This window comes from Zonotrichia leucophrys, chromosome 19 (genome assembly GCF_028769735.1).
Source record: "Zonotrichia leucophrys gambelii isolate GWCS_2022_RI chromosome 19, RI_Zleu_2.0, whole genome shotgun sequence".
Classification (NCBI taxonomy): domain Eukaryota; kingdom Metazoa; phylum Chordata; class Aves; order Passeriformes; family Passerellidae; genus Zonotrichia; species Zonotrichia leucophrys.
Window position 1 is genome coordinate 9,543,774 of NC_088188.1, and position 12,771 is coordinate 9,556,544.

At 41.1% G+C, this 12,771-nt stretch overlaps 1 protein-coding gene across 12 annotated transcripts in view; it reads right to left on the minus strand.

Moving 5' to 3' along the window:
* BCAS3 (BCAS3 microtubule associated cell migration factor) overlaps positions 1–12,771 on the minus strand; it is a 303,942-nt gene that overhangs the window by 197,576 nt on the left and 93,595 nt on the right. For 10 of the 12 annotated variants that reach the window (XR_010442392.1, XM_064729259.1, XM_064729256.1 and 7 more), the window contains 2 exons: positions 8,315–8,465; positions 1,427–1,471 (listed from right to left, as the gene is read on the minus strand). Coding sequence is in view for 11 of the 12 variants with exons in the window: in XM_064729259.1 (XP_064585329.1) it covers positions 1,427–1,471; positions 8,315–8,465 (196 nt within the window). In the remaining variant the exon portion in view is untranslated. The remainder of the gene's footprint in view (positions 1–1,426; positions 1,472–8,314; positions 8,466–12,771) is intronic. The other 2 variants (XM_064729260.1, XM_064729257.1) reach the window with 1 other exon arrangement.

A 12,771-nucleotide genomic window follows, 5' to 3' on the forward strand; every position in this document is an offset into this window, starting at 1 on the left:
CTTTCCTTTCCTTTCCTTTCCTTTCCTTTCCTTTCCTTTCCTTTCCTTTCCTTTCCTTTCCTTCCTTTCCTTTCCTTTCCTTTCCTTTCTTCCTTTCCTTTCCTTTCCTTTCCTTTCCTTTCCTTTCCTTTCTTTCCTTTTTTCCTTTCCTTTCCTTTCCTTTCCTTTCCTTCCTCCTTCCCTTCCCTTTCCTTCCCTTTCTCCTTTCCTCTTTCCTTTTTCCTTTCCTTTTCCTCCCCCTCTCTCCCCCTTCCCTCCCTTTCCTTCTCCTGGCACAGCTCCCAAATCCCTTCCTCGTCTTTCCTTTCTTTCCTTCTTTCCTTCTTTCCTTTTCCTTCTTTCCTTTCCCTTTCCCTTTCCCTCCCTTTCCTTCTCCTGGCACAGCTCCCAAATCCCTCCTCAGTCTTTCTCTGGGAATTCTGTGTCCTACAAAGCTCTTAACAAGTTCTTTTCCCGAAGAGAATATTCTGATAGAGACATTGAGGGTGATACTCATGTACATGAGCCATGTACAAATATTCTAACAGATACTGGTGGGTATAGTTAGTAGATACCCTTTGTTAAATTAAAAACAAAGAGAAAAACCCAAACCCACCAAAAAAAAACCCAAAAACCCAAGTGACAGAAAACTTCTTGCTGGAAGTTTTAAAATTTTCTAAGGTTCTTACTTCTTCCATTCTTATTGTCCAAAATTTTCAGCATCTAAAGCCAATTCTGTTATAAAGTGGTGATGAGGTGATGCAGCACTGCCCAAATACTGAACCAAACTCCAACATCAAAAATCTTGTTAAAACTTAAATGAAATCCCCTTTTATTTCAAATATCCCAATTTCAACAGAACTGTTTCCCATGTTGGAACGAGATGGTTTTGAAGATCCCTTTCACCCCAGACAGTTCTGTAATTTTTTTTCTCCAGAGTAATCAGCTTTTCTTTTTTTCCAGTACCCATTTTACTGCTTCACCTCTCACTGCAGTACTTTACTGCCTACTCACTGCTAATCTGGCTTATTTTTCAGAGGTCATCATCGATGTTTTCTGTCTGTAAGCAACTTAGTGCTACAATAATAAAGGAAGCAATATAGAAAAAAAAAGAGAGAGGCTTGTTTGGAAAGACATTGCAATCATTTCTGCCCACTTAGAAATAATTTATTTTTTCAACTTCCCTGCTACTTAAAAATTAAATGCACTCTCAAAGGTAAAAAGAAGGGAGAAAAAAAAGTGAATTCAATTCCTTGCAATGCTCGATGGTGAACAGCATCCATAGTTTAAAAGTGAAATTATGTGCGTGGAAACCTATGGATCAGCCATGCAGGTAAACAAATGAAACCAAAAATTAATCCAAAATGAAAAAGTCTAAGCACAGAGTTATTTTCAGCAAGGACAGCAAATGGAGTACAGGCATGCTGGGTTTGAACTGGGAACTCACCAAGGAGCTTTTATGGAAAAACATCCTGCTCCAAACAGGTAAGGTCTTCACGGAAAGGGGAAAAATGCACAGAAATTAGATGAGAACTCAATTCCCAACAAGTACACTGTACATCATGCTATTAAAATTTCTGCAGAAAGTGAACAGATCATTGTTAGAGCCTTGCTGTGGCCTGGAGGAGCTGCCAGGGGAGCAGCAGAGCCCAGGGCTGGGAGGGCTCCGTGTGCCAGGACATGTGGGGACACTGCTGTAAGCTGGGCTCAGAGTCAGGGCTGGGCTCAGCGTTAGGGCTGGGCTCAGAGCTAGAGCTGGGCTCAGAGTTAGGGCTGGGGTTAGGGCTGGGCTCAGAGTCAGAGCTGGGCTCAGAGCTGGGTTCAGAGTCAGAGCTGGGCTCAGAGTCAGAGCTGGGCTCAGAGCTGGGCTCAGAGTCAGAGCTGGGCTCAGAGTCAGAGCTGGGCTCAGAGTCAGGGCTGGGCTCAGAGTTAGGACTGGGCTCAGGCACAGCTCAGGGCCCCTCCAAGCTGGGCTGCAGCAGGTCCTGCACTCAGAACTGACAGGAAAAGGGAATGAGCACCCAAATCAGTCATGGGGGGTTTGCCATGAAACATGAGGGGCAGAGTGGGGCAGCTCTACAGAGTTACTGAGAGGAGCTCAAATCAAACCAACAGGTGCAATCAGAATCTTGCAGGGACAATCACTGAGCCTTCTGCTAGCACAGAAACCCCCCATGGAATTCAGCTTTCCTTCCCCCCCTTAAAAGCTTGCACAGAGGCAGGAAATAGAGCCCAACTTACTTCACAAGCATTTGATGCTCAGTCACCAGATCTAGAGCTGAGTGCTTTTGGCCACCCAACAATTTACACCATGATCTGATTTCATGTTTTGTTCAAGTATTTTGCACAGTGGGGAGTTTTTAACCCGATATTAATCTGAGGGAATTTTCAATGGGTATCTCCCTTTAAAAAGCCATTGCCAGAGTTACATTTGCATAAATTCTGAGAAGGAGGCAAATTTAGAGCCACTCACAGGCTCAAGGTTTCTTCTGAGTCTCATTTGGGATGTAACATCATCCACAAAATCACTAAATAATTGATTTTGTAAATGCCAATGGTTCTGTTTTCTTTTCATACTCTGACTCAGCAGTAAGTTCTGGGTAGTTGGAACAGGTGAAATATTTCCAGGCCATGAATTACCAGAAAAGGTCCAGCACTGAAGGGTGTGTAAAGCACTCAGCCATAGACCAACACAATTAAAAGGATACCAGCCTGATAAAAAAGAATTCAGTGAACTAAATCTGACATGAGCACATCAATGAATGAAGGGATCCTCTCAAAAAACATTCAGGTGAAGGTACAAACCTAAGACAAGTATTCTTCAACATGCAAAGATGCAAACATCCAATAAAGAACAGAATATTACAGGAAAAAACTCCTATTTTAATTAGTACTATAGGCCAAAAAGCAATTTTTTGAGGTCCATGTAAGGGACTGGCCTTTAACGTTCTGTATTTAATAAACTGGTTAATATTTTTGGGGACAGAGCTCCTTTGACAGAATCAACCACCCTTCTAGACCTAATGTATCATCTTTGAACAGTGGTAAAACCCAATTAAATTGTCTGAACTGAATGATCTCCCATAAAGTCAGCACATCCAGTCCCTGAGTCAAAGGCCAGTCTAGAAGATGAGCCCAGCACTATTGCACTGCTTAAATATTTAATTGAAAGCTAAATCTCCTGCATAACCCAAAGCCAACATGATTTAAAACCTAGAACATATTGAGTGTAAATTTGAAGTGTCATTGGAGAGGGGTTGGATCTGCCCGGGAGCTTAGAATTCAATTTCTAAATGATGATCAGGGATGTTTTGGACACTATTTCTTTTTCTTCTTCTCTGCCTCAGTTGGTCTGTCTTCAAACCAAGGCAAATAACCCTTAGCTGAGCCCATTAAACATTTCAGGAGATAACACCAGCTTTTTCTTCTTCCCCTACTCCTATATTGACCTGATTGTACAAATTAACAAATTCTCTTTATTTTCATTACAAACTGGCCCAGGTAGGCTTCAACTGAAGGTTTTGTTCAATTAATTTTGGATAGAAAATTTTGTATGACGAAGAAAATGTAATTACACTTCCAAAGACTACAGCAGAGTCTTATTAAAATGCTTTACGTGTAAGAAAACCAAGTAAGCACCTCCTTTCTGTTCAAAAGCCCTGATTTCTTTAAAGACAACCATTTTTCCCTCTGATATTTATATAAGCAATTATTTTCCCCTATTTCCCTCCCATAATGTGGATGGAATGCTAATTGGGAGTGAGGGAGAATTCACAAATTACAGGATAACCCAACCTTGAAGAGACAGCACCAGATGGCAGCGCTCGGTGACAGCAAGAGAGCAGAGCCAAGGCAAGAACTCACCCAGGTCCCCTTTCCCAGAGCCAGGAGAAATTCCAAAGGAAATCATGCAATGAGGATGATTTACCATTCAAAGTTCTGACAGGATTTTCCCAGTTTCTTACCTGGTTCAGAGTTTTAGCAAATTGAAAACTGAAATACTTTGATTTTGTGTGGTTATTTTTAATAAGCCTATTTAAGCTTTTAATAAGTTGTGCAATACCCATTTATTCTAACCCTCTTCATGCCAAATTGAGAATCCTTCAGTGCAAATAATTCTATTTTGTATCAATTACAAATCATTACAGCAGTCGCTTTGTTACTAAAATATACTATAAAAACTAATAATTATATAAAATATGTCTGAGAAATGTGCCAGAAAGAGAATGTCTGGCTTCAGACAATTTTGCTGAATTCTTTAACTTTACTTTTTTTTCCCTCTACTTTTTCAGTTATTTTTTCCTAATTAATTGTACCATAATGTGGTGATTTTGCACCACTTATTTTTGTTTGCTGCAGTAGCTGACTCTGGGATAAATGAAGCTCCCTGAGACAAAATAAACCCAAGATATGTCAATGACTTTCTGTGCATAGAAAATTTACATGATAAAATTGCCTCAGACATTTTAGCCACTTCCCCCTTTCTCAGTGAGGGTGGAATGAGGGATGGGGTGAAGAAGGGATAGAGTTTCATGTTTAAAAATACACTATCTAAATCTCCTGGCTGGAAAAAAAGCAAGGTTTATCCTTTTCCTGCAAGGCACACTGGATTTCTGTGTTTTGACCAGGCTCAGCCAATGCAGGTTCCATGCTGCTGCTCACCCCAGCAAGGATGAACTGGGGAGTGAAGTTTGATACAAATATAATGACCCTGTCCCTTGAGGAGCTAAAACAAATGCTGCTGTCACAGGAGCCAACTTTGGGGCAATTATTGTATCTTTTCTTTCCCTCCTTCCCATTACAGCTCATCCATGTCCCCACTGGAAACCAACTACAACTCATCCCACAAACCCAGGGAACCCTAATGGAGCCACTGTGGGGCACAAAGCTGAATTCTAGAATGTTCTGATTCACTGCCCTTTATGGACAATGAGATGGATCATACAGCTCTCCCCCTTTGTAAAAGAGCAATGAATTAACTCATTCACCAGCCCTGACAAGGAATTCAGCATTACTATCAAAATTTGGAGAGGGAAACTGAGGCACGAATATAGAAAAACTTATTAAACCCAGCTCTTGTGCTGTCCTGCATCCCCCCTAATCTTTAAAACATCAGAAGCTTCCTTGCTCATTAGTGTTAGAGCCCCTCTGGGAAAGGCTGAATGTGCTGACAGCACAAAGTACAGGAAAGCCAGTCAATGGGATGACAAAATGTAGGGACAAAAATGAAGTGCTTGATGAAGGTGCAGAAATTACAGTGGGAGACTTGGAAAGGCAAAGGCAGAAGCAGAGGGCAGGGAAGGAGGGATGGAAGGCACAGGGGATGCTCCAGGACCCTCCATGCTGACAATGGAACGGATCAGAACATGTTCCAAAATCCACATGTTTGCAGGGGGAAAAAAAGCATCTGTGATGAACAGCACGGTCATGAGACAACTCCAGACTCCGTCTTTCATTCCCATAGGGCTACAGGGAACACTTCTAAAAAATTTACTGCCATTCCACCTGTCAAGCAACATGACATGCTTTGCAGCCCTGCTCCAGACACATGATATCAACAGCACTGATCAGTCCTTTCAGTACCTGGAAAATATTTTGCTGTCTTGGATACTGGCAGAACAAACCCCAGCTCGATTTTTTTTTGGTTAATAAAATCTACAAGCCTTCACGAAGATTTAATATTAAAGCAGCTGATGTTAAGAGAAATAAAAGGGACAAATGCAGCCCTCTCATTATACAGTATTTGAGCCTTGCTGTAACAGATTAAATTTTTAATTCTTTCATAGTCAGAAGCAGGGGAGAAGAGGAATCTTTGAGTGGAGGAGCCCAGCTCCTTTTCTGATGGCTGCACACTGGAGGTTCAGCAGCTGCTCCCAAGGAAGAGCCTTGTTTCCTCGGAGCAGCGCTTAGAGGTGCTGACCATGGAGGTGTAAATACATCTGTCTTTTGCCATTTGCAGTAATACATGCCTCCTCCACTTCTCCCAGCGAGGCAGATGGTCCCTGTCCTGTCGAAATCTTACACTGCACAGACTCCCAGTGCTATGTGTTTGCAGAAATATGAGGGCAGATGTTAAATATGTTAAACACACGCTTTGCCCCCTGGAGGTTTAAGTTAAGGCTGCTGTCTCAATTTGGTCATTTTAGGCATGCCAGGCTTCTTGGATCCTAGGCATTCCTCTTAAATCCCTGCTTTATAAATAACAGCTTTTCATGTTAATTTTGTGTACTTTCATCAAATATTTTGGATGCAGAACAAATGAAGGAAGCTCTCGGCTTACCGTTACAAGGCTACGTGGGCTGTGCTGAAAATTATGATCCTCATTCATGAAAACTCTATTTACACAGCAGGGTATTTCCCATGACTGTTGTTTTCCCCCCTTACATAAGCCTCATTGAGCATTTTAAATTTAATTAGTTTTAAAAATTACATAAAACAAAACAGAGACAGTTTGTGACTAGTATAATTTACCATAAGACTACAAATATGAACACTCCAAATATGTTTTAGATGTTTAAGGATAAAACATTAAATAAAATACTGAAGGGTTATTACAATTGCAATAATTTTAGAAAGGTTCCTTGGTATAACACAACATTAAGGAAACCTTTGTAAAGAATTTCACATTAAATATGACTGTAAATCAAGAGCTTTTTCCCAAACCCTTCTTCTCACTGCTCCTATTACCTACCTCCCCTGCCAGGCCCTCAGGTGAATTTTTAATTTTTTTCTCTGCTGTGTCTCACCTAATTCTAAGTGTCTATTCTAGTTCTGAGAGCCCACATTTATATTTCTGTCCTTCACTGGTCGTATTCTTCAAGTCAGGTTTTTGGTATTTCCCCTCTGTGAGGAGCTGTGACCTCCTGCCCTGTGACAACCTCCCCCTGATCCCACCTCCCTTCCTGTCCTCATCCAGCATCACACCTGGATATTCTTCCAAAATTCACCTGAGCAGCAGCAACATCTTTTTCACTCAGCTTAAACCGAGCAGAAAACTAAAAAGGCAAAAATAAGCAACTGAAACGTGTCTGTGGAGGAAGCTAAACCTCAACAAGACCCTCAAACTGTTTCTTTGCTGTTCCTTGAGTTCCATTCCCAATTATGTGTGAAGCTGAGGAATTCCTCCCCGTGCTCGGGGCAGCTGTGTGGCTGTGGCTCACGTTGGGCTCAGCGAGCGCCGTGAAATTCCCGTTTCACGCAGGGCCAGCGGGGATTGGATTGCTGGGCAGGCAGGAGGGGATGCACACGAGCACAGCGCTCACACCCTGAGCACCAGCTATGGGGGATTTACAGCACGCCCTCAACTCCAGCACAGAGATGGGAATTACACAGGGAGAGAGGGAACAGCCGTGAGCTCTCGCCTGGAAAATAATTCCTGGTTCATGAAATGCAAGGGAAAATTCACCTCACAAACAGGGTTTGAGCGAGCACTGAAGCAAGGGAGGCAGTGCCTGTGTTTGCCAAAATGCAGGAAAAGGTTAGGGAGCTGTAGGACTCGCAGTTGTTTTGTCTGACCACATGCCATGCTTGGATCTACTTTCCTTAAAAATATAAAAGCCCTCCGAAAACTAATGGATCAATCAGATTTTTAACTGGAAAATATTCAGGAATTCAAACAACCAGAAAATGAGAGAGGAAAAATATAATCATCACCCTGTAGCTTTAATTGCAATAAAAGAATATATAAAGTTTAGCAAGAGAAAAATGTCAGCTGTTGGACAGTATTAATTAATTTAAAATTGCTATGATTTACGAAGCTCATAAAATCTTATAATATATCTATTTAGAGAAGCTTTTCCCAAGAAATACTTTTAAGTGTTTTATCATGGCACATGGGAAATGCCAAAGTGCAGCTGACTCTGGAGTGGAAATCCACCCAGTCCAGAACAGTGCAACAGAGGAAAAATAAGGTCAAGAAAACAGTGGGATTAAGTTTTGCCTTTCTGCTGAACCTGGCTTACTGTCTTTCCAGTTCTGATGGTCGAAAATCGTTTCTGCTTGAAAAGGTTGGAAATCAAAATAAACAAACTTGGGAAAAAAAGTAAAGCCATATTTTATTCTGATTGAATACAGCTCTGCTTATGTTTCATTCCAATTCCTGGTGTGAAAATGTCTTCTGACCCACCCAAATGAATATTCCTGAATTTACAGAGGTTTGTTTCCAGGTTGAATTTATTTATCTGACGTTTTCAGTCTCCTCTTCCTCCCACCCCTCTTCTGCTGCTATTAAATTACATACACTGAAATTAAAATAACGAATAAAACTAATTCTCGCTAATAGCACAAATGATTTCCCCATGAATCCCAAAGGCTGAGGAAGGTTTGTGCCACTTACCCTGTGCGTTTGGTGATGGTCCCTAATGTCATTGGCTGCTTGATCTGAGCCAGAGGCAACACCACAGTCAGGCTGGGGAGAGGCAGGAGCCGAGGATTGCCAGGGTTGTTGTTTGTGAAGTTATTGTAAGTGTCTTGGCTGTTCAATTTACCTTGATGGGACAGAGATGCAATGAAACACATTATTGGAATTTTTTCTTCATTTATCATTTCTACGTCTGCCTGAAGTAAGAGAAAAAAGATTTTTAAAAATCCAAAAAGCACCCACAAACAAGCTGCTGTTGTAATAAAAGAAAAAAAAAATCTAAAAAAATAATCTTCATTTCAGATAAAGAATAAATTACAATGGAAGAAGCAATTACTAATTTTAGATATGAGGATAAGGAAGGATTCCTTTCCAGGCAAGGGAAATTTTTCCTGCTGCTGCTGCTGCTGCTTGCCTGGCAGTTTTGTTCACCGAAAAGTTTTCGAGTTCGATTTGAAGGACAAGCTCTGGATTCCAATTCTCTATTTAAAAAAGAAGGAGTAGCTGGAAAGGAATTATTTTCCTAAAGTACCACATACAGTGTTGGTAATTGGAAGTCCTGAAAAGGTCGCTTTTGTTGTCTCGACGGATAAAGACATACAGAATAATCATCTGCAGAACTGAGGCTGCAGGGAAATATCAAGTAACTATGTCAAATAAAGCCACGCCAAACTAGATGTAAAAATCAAAAAAGTATCAAAAAAGTAACAAATTTCATATTCATTCAAAAAAGACGAAAATGAAACACAGGTACTGAAAAAAAGGAAAAGGAAAACATAACAAAAAAAGCCCTCAACAACCCTAAATTTAGCTGATTTCAAAGAGGTCTGTGCTGGATGGACGCCCAGTTTGGATACGCTTTCTTACTCGCTGTATCACTCTGTAGTCACAACCTTTCATTCTTCAGTTGGAAAAGGAAACTAGCTCCAAATTTCATGGACAGTAAAGAAAGAAATGTGAAGAAACCAAAGAAAGAAGTTAAACAAAAAAAGGGGCCAGTCTGTTTATAGCAGAATCAAAAGTACTTTAAATAGACAAGCAACCATGAATTAAAAGGTTTAGATCATTAACTTGTTTTTCTGTGCTCCTATAATGCTGTGAAACGCTGGCTTTGTTCTTAATCAAAAGGGAACCATATTGGGAATTAGGTTCCTAAACAACCGATGCATTCTACACAGATATTATACAAATCCCAGGCCAAATCCATACAATCTGCCTCAAGAGCAGCCACCTTTTTTCAAGGAAGAAAAACAGCACAGCAAAGGGTTTCTCACAGGAAGCTGCCTGAAAAGCTTTAATGGTACTTCAGATGGATTGAAAATAGGAAAAGGAAGGCGGAAAAATCTTAATGAATGTCTCATCATCCTAAAGACACTCAATGCTTCCTTCACCCTTCTTTTAATACTATATAACTGTAAGCTTGGGGGTTTTATTTGGGTTTTTCTGCAAAGCCCCCAGACCTCTGCGTCTCAGAGAAGCACAATAACAGAAATGATGAAATTGCAAAGTGTATTTTGTGATAAGTATCTGGCCTGAGCATCCATCAATACGTTTTAAGAGAAATAGAAAGGCTTTAATGAAGAACAAGCCTATTGAAGTTCCCAGGGAGCAGATTTCATTAATAGCAATTTTCCTGCACCAACTTGGAATACAAAGAAAAAGGAAAAGGAAAAAAAATCTCAGCTCAGTTTTCAATCAGACTGAGATGCAATTATTTTTTTTTTTTTAGATTAGTTTAATAATGCATTTTTGGTTTTTTCAGAAAGGCATATGAATAGTTTTGTGCATGATTGTCTAATTAGTCACTGTTCCTGCAGCCAAGGCCTCTCTGGAAGTGTTTCCCTCTCCCATATTCCCCCAGACCCACATGGGCACAGCAAACACCAAAGGTTCTACTGAGGGAGCTCCAAATGTCTGTGATTTGTTTTCTATTACTTGTTCAGAATCTAATGATTAACTCTGAACTGCTGATCCACAGGCTGGGCTGGAACAGCCCCTGTCCCCTCTCAAAGCACATTTCATGTCTCAGTGCCCTCTGCTCCCAGCTTCTTGTGGTTTTCCATGTGCAAAGCCTTCAGCTGATTCCATGGATTATTTGCATGCAGAGAAATGAGGAATTTACAGACGTTCCTACACAAGGATGAGCTGCTTTGCTTCCATACAAGCTGAGGACTCCCAGAGCAGTGAGGGATACTTAGAAAACTGCAGGATTATCTCACCCCTTCAGATGTTTTTATTAATTGTAGGAACAACATCTTACAAATTCTTGAGTCTTGAGTTCATAGACTCAAATATAAGGAAGCAAAATAACTCCCCCAAAAAAGTACTAAATAAAAAAAATAAGAATGAAATTGTGAAAAATATATTCTGAAAGGGACTAAAATATGAGATGATTCTTCTTTCAGAAAGAAACCAAAAAACATCAGGAGGTCAAGTATTTAATTTGTAACTATGTATTTGGAAGTATAGCTAAATCTGATGTATACAAACCTCAATAAAAAATTAACTAAACCAGACCTCAGAACGCACAGCATTTCACAGCACAAACACGATAAAAAAATTTTGCTGTGACAAATGGAAAAGCTGTAAATACCAAACATATGTCACAATAACCATTGCCTGCCAACCTGCATTTTCTGCTGCAACAGTCAGTTGCTTCACTGCAAAAATTGTAATTAAAAGTGATAGTAGTCAAAAATTTAAAGTTGGAATGCTACAAAGAGGAGAAAAATTATTTTTGACAGGAAAGTTGTTCTTGTAAATCTGACTACAATAGTATTAAGATGGTGGGCATGATTAAGGTTAAAGAAAACCCCCTAATTTTCTGGTGTGCTGCTGTATCCATCCAGGAATCCCAAAAATCACCCTTTCATTTCTCCAACCCTTCCGAGTAGGAAGCTCCTGCAGCAAACAGGAGTTGTGTGTGCACAGGGCAGTCAGATCAGGCCAAAAGAGCACAAAGAATGCAGCCAAGCATCAACATTATTTCTACAGCTCCAGCCGTTGTTGATTCACTGTCAAAGGACAAGCAACAAATAAGCCAAAGTTTAAGTCTGGTAGAAATATCCAGGATTTTTCATCCAGCAGAAGGCTGAACTCAAGTTACCTCCCAACATGTGGACAGTGCATTTAACTGTAAATGGCTGGAGACTGACACACACAGATCTCACCCTACAGACTAGCCCAGGAATGCTTTTATTGCCATCAATCATCAGCACCACAATTCCAGGGCAAAGGTGTCCTCTCAAGGATCATTTCCAGTGGAGCATCCCAAGGAAGGAGGCACTTTCCCCTGGCAATCACCCTGAGCCCTCAGGACCCCGTGCAAGGCACGGGGTCAAGGATTTGTCTTTCCTTGGGCTGCCATAGAGGAGATTTTCATATCAGAGCTGTGGAGCTGTACATTACAGCCAGTCTAGACTGGTAAATCTCTTACTAATTTTACCAAGGGACTTCAAAAAAGCTGAGGATGCCACGGCTCTGGAGTCTGACAAGCTTATTTGCAAATGCAGCCTTACCTTGGGCAAACATTGCCTACTGAGACACAGAAAACCCAACGTACTGGGTTTGGACCTGTTTGCTGAGAGTCTGCAAAACCACCACCATCTCACCCCCCAAACCTGAGCCACTCTTTTCCAGACATTTTATTCCACTGACACTCACAGGAGAAATGGATTAAGCTGAGGATAAAAGTGAAGAAAGCAAACAACAATGGGCTTTGTTGTCAGAGGGAGGGAGCGGCCGGGCCGAGCTCAATTCCCACAGCGGCCATCACCGACAGACTCACTTCCAGCGAGGAAAAGAGGGAGGCCTGCAAGGGCCGGACAAAAGAAATCCCAGCAGACAAAGGAAAAACAAATTAAAAGCACCATTATAAAATACAGATGCTATAAGGAAAATAAACTTCACAAGATTTAGGGGGTTTTGACAAAGCTGGACACCTGTGGAAAAGCCATCAGGAGCAGCTCTCCCAGGTATGGCCGGACAGGCTGGGGGTGCCACAGCATCGCTGCCCTCCTCAACCCCTGGGCACAGACACCCTCAGCTCTCCACAAACCTCAGATGTTACATCTCTAAGTTACTCTGTATGAGATCAAAACGTTTGATCAAATCACACTTTTTAAAGTTTTCAATCTGTATTTTTGGATAAGAAATGAAAGCTACATCAAGGGGAAAACATTCAAGACTTGCAAGCTTCTAACACTGCTCAAAAAGCAATCAAACAACTGAAAGCAATTAATACAGTTACATGTCCTCTTCTGATCAACTAAGAGCCTTGATGAATTCAGGCCAGATTTCAAATTGGTCAGTGTTTGAGCAGAGCACTCGAGGGCACTGCTGTCAGAGATCATCTCTGAGGAGAGAGGAGCAGAACACCCTGATTTTTGGCACTACTAAGGACACAATCAGACATCCAAATGCAGCTTGGCAGG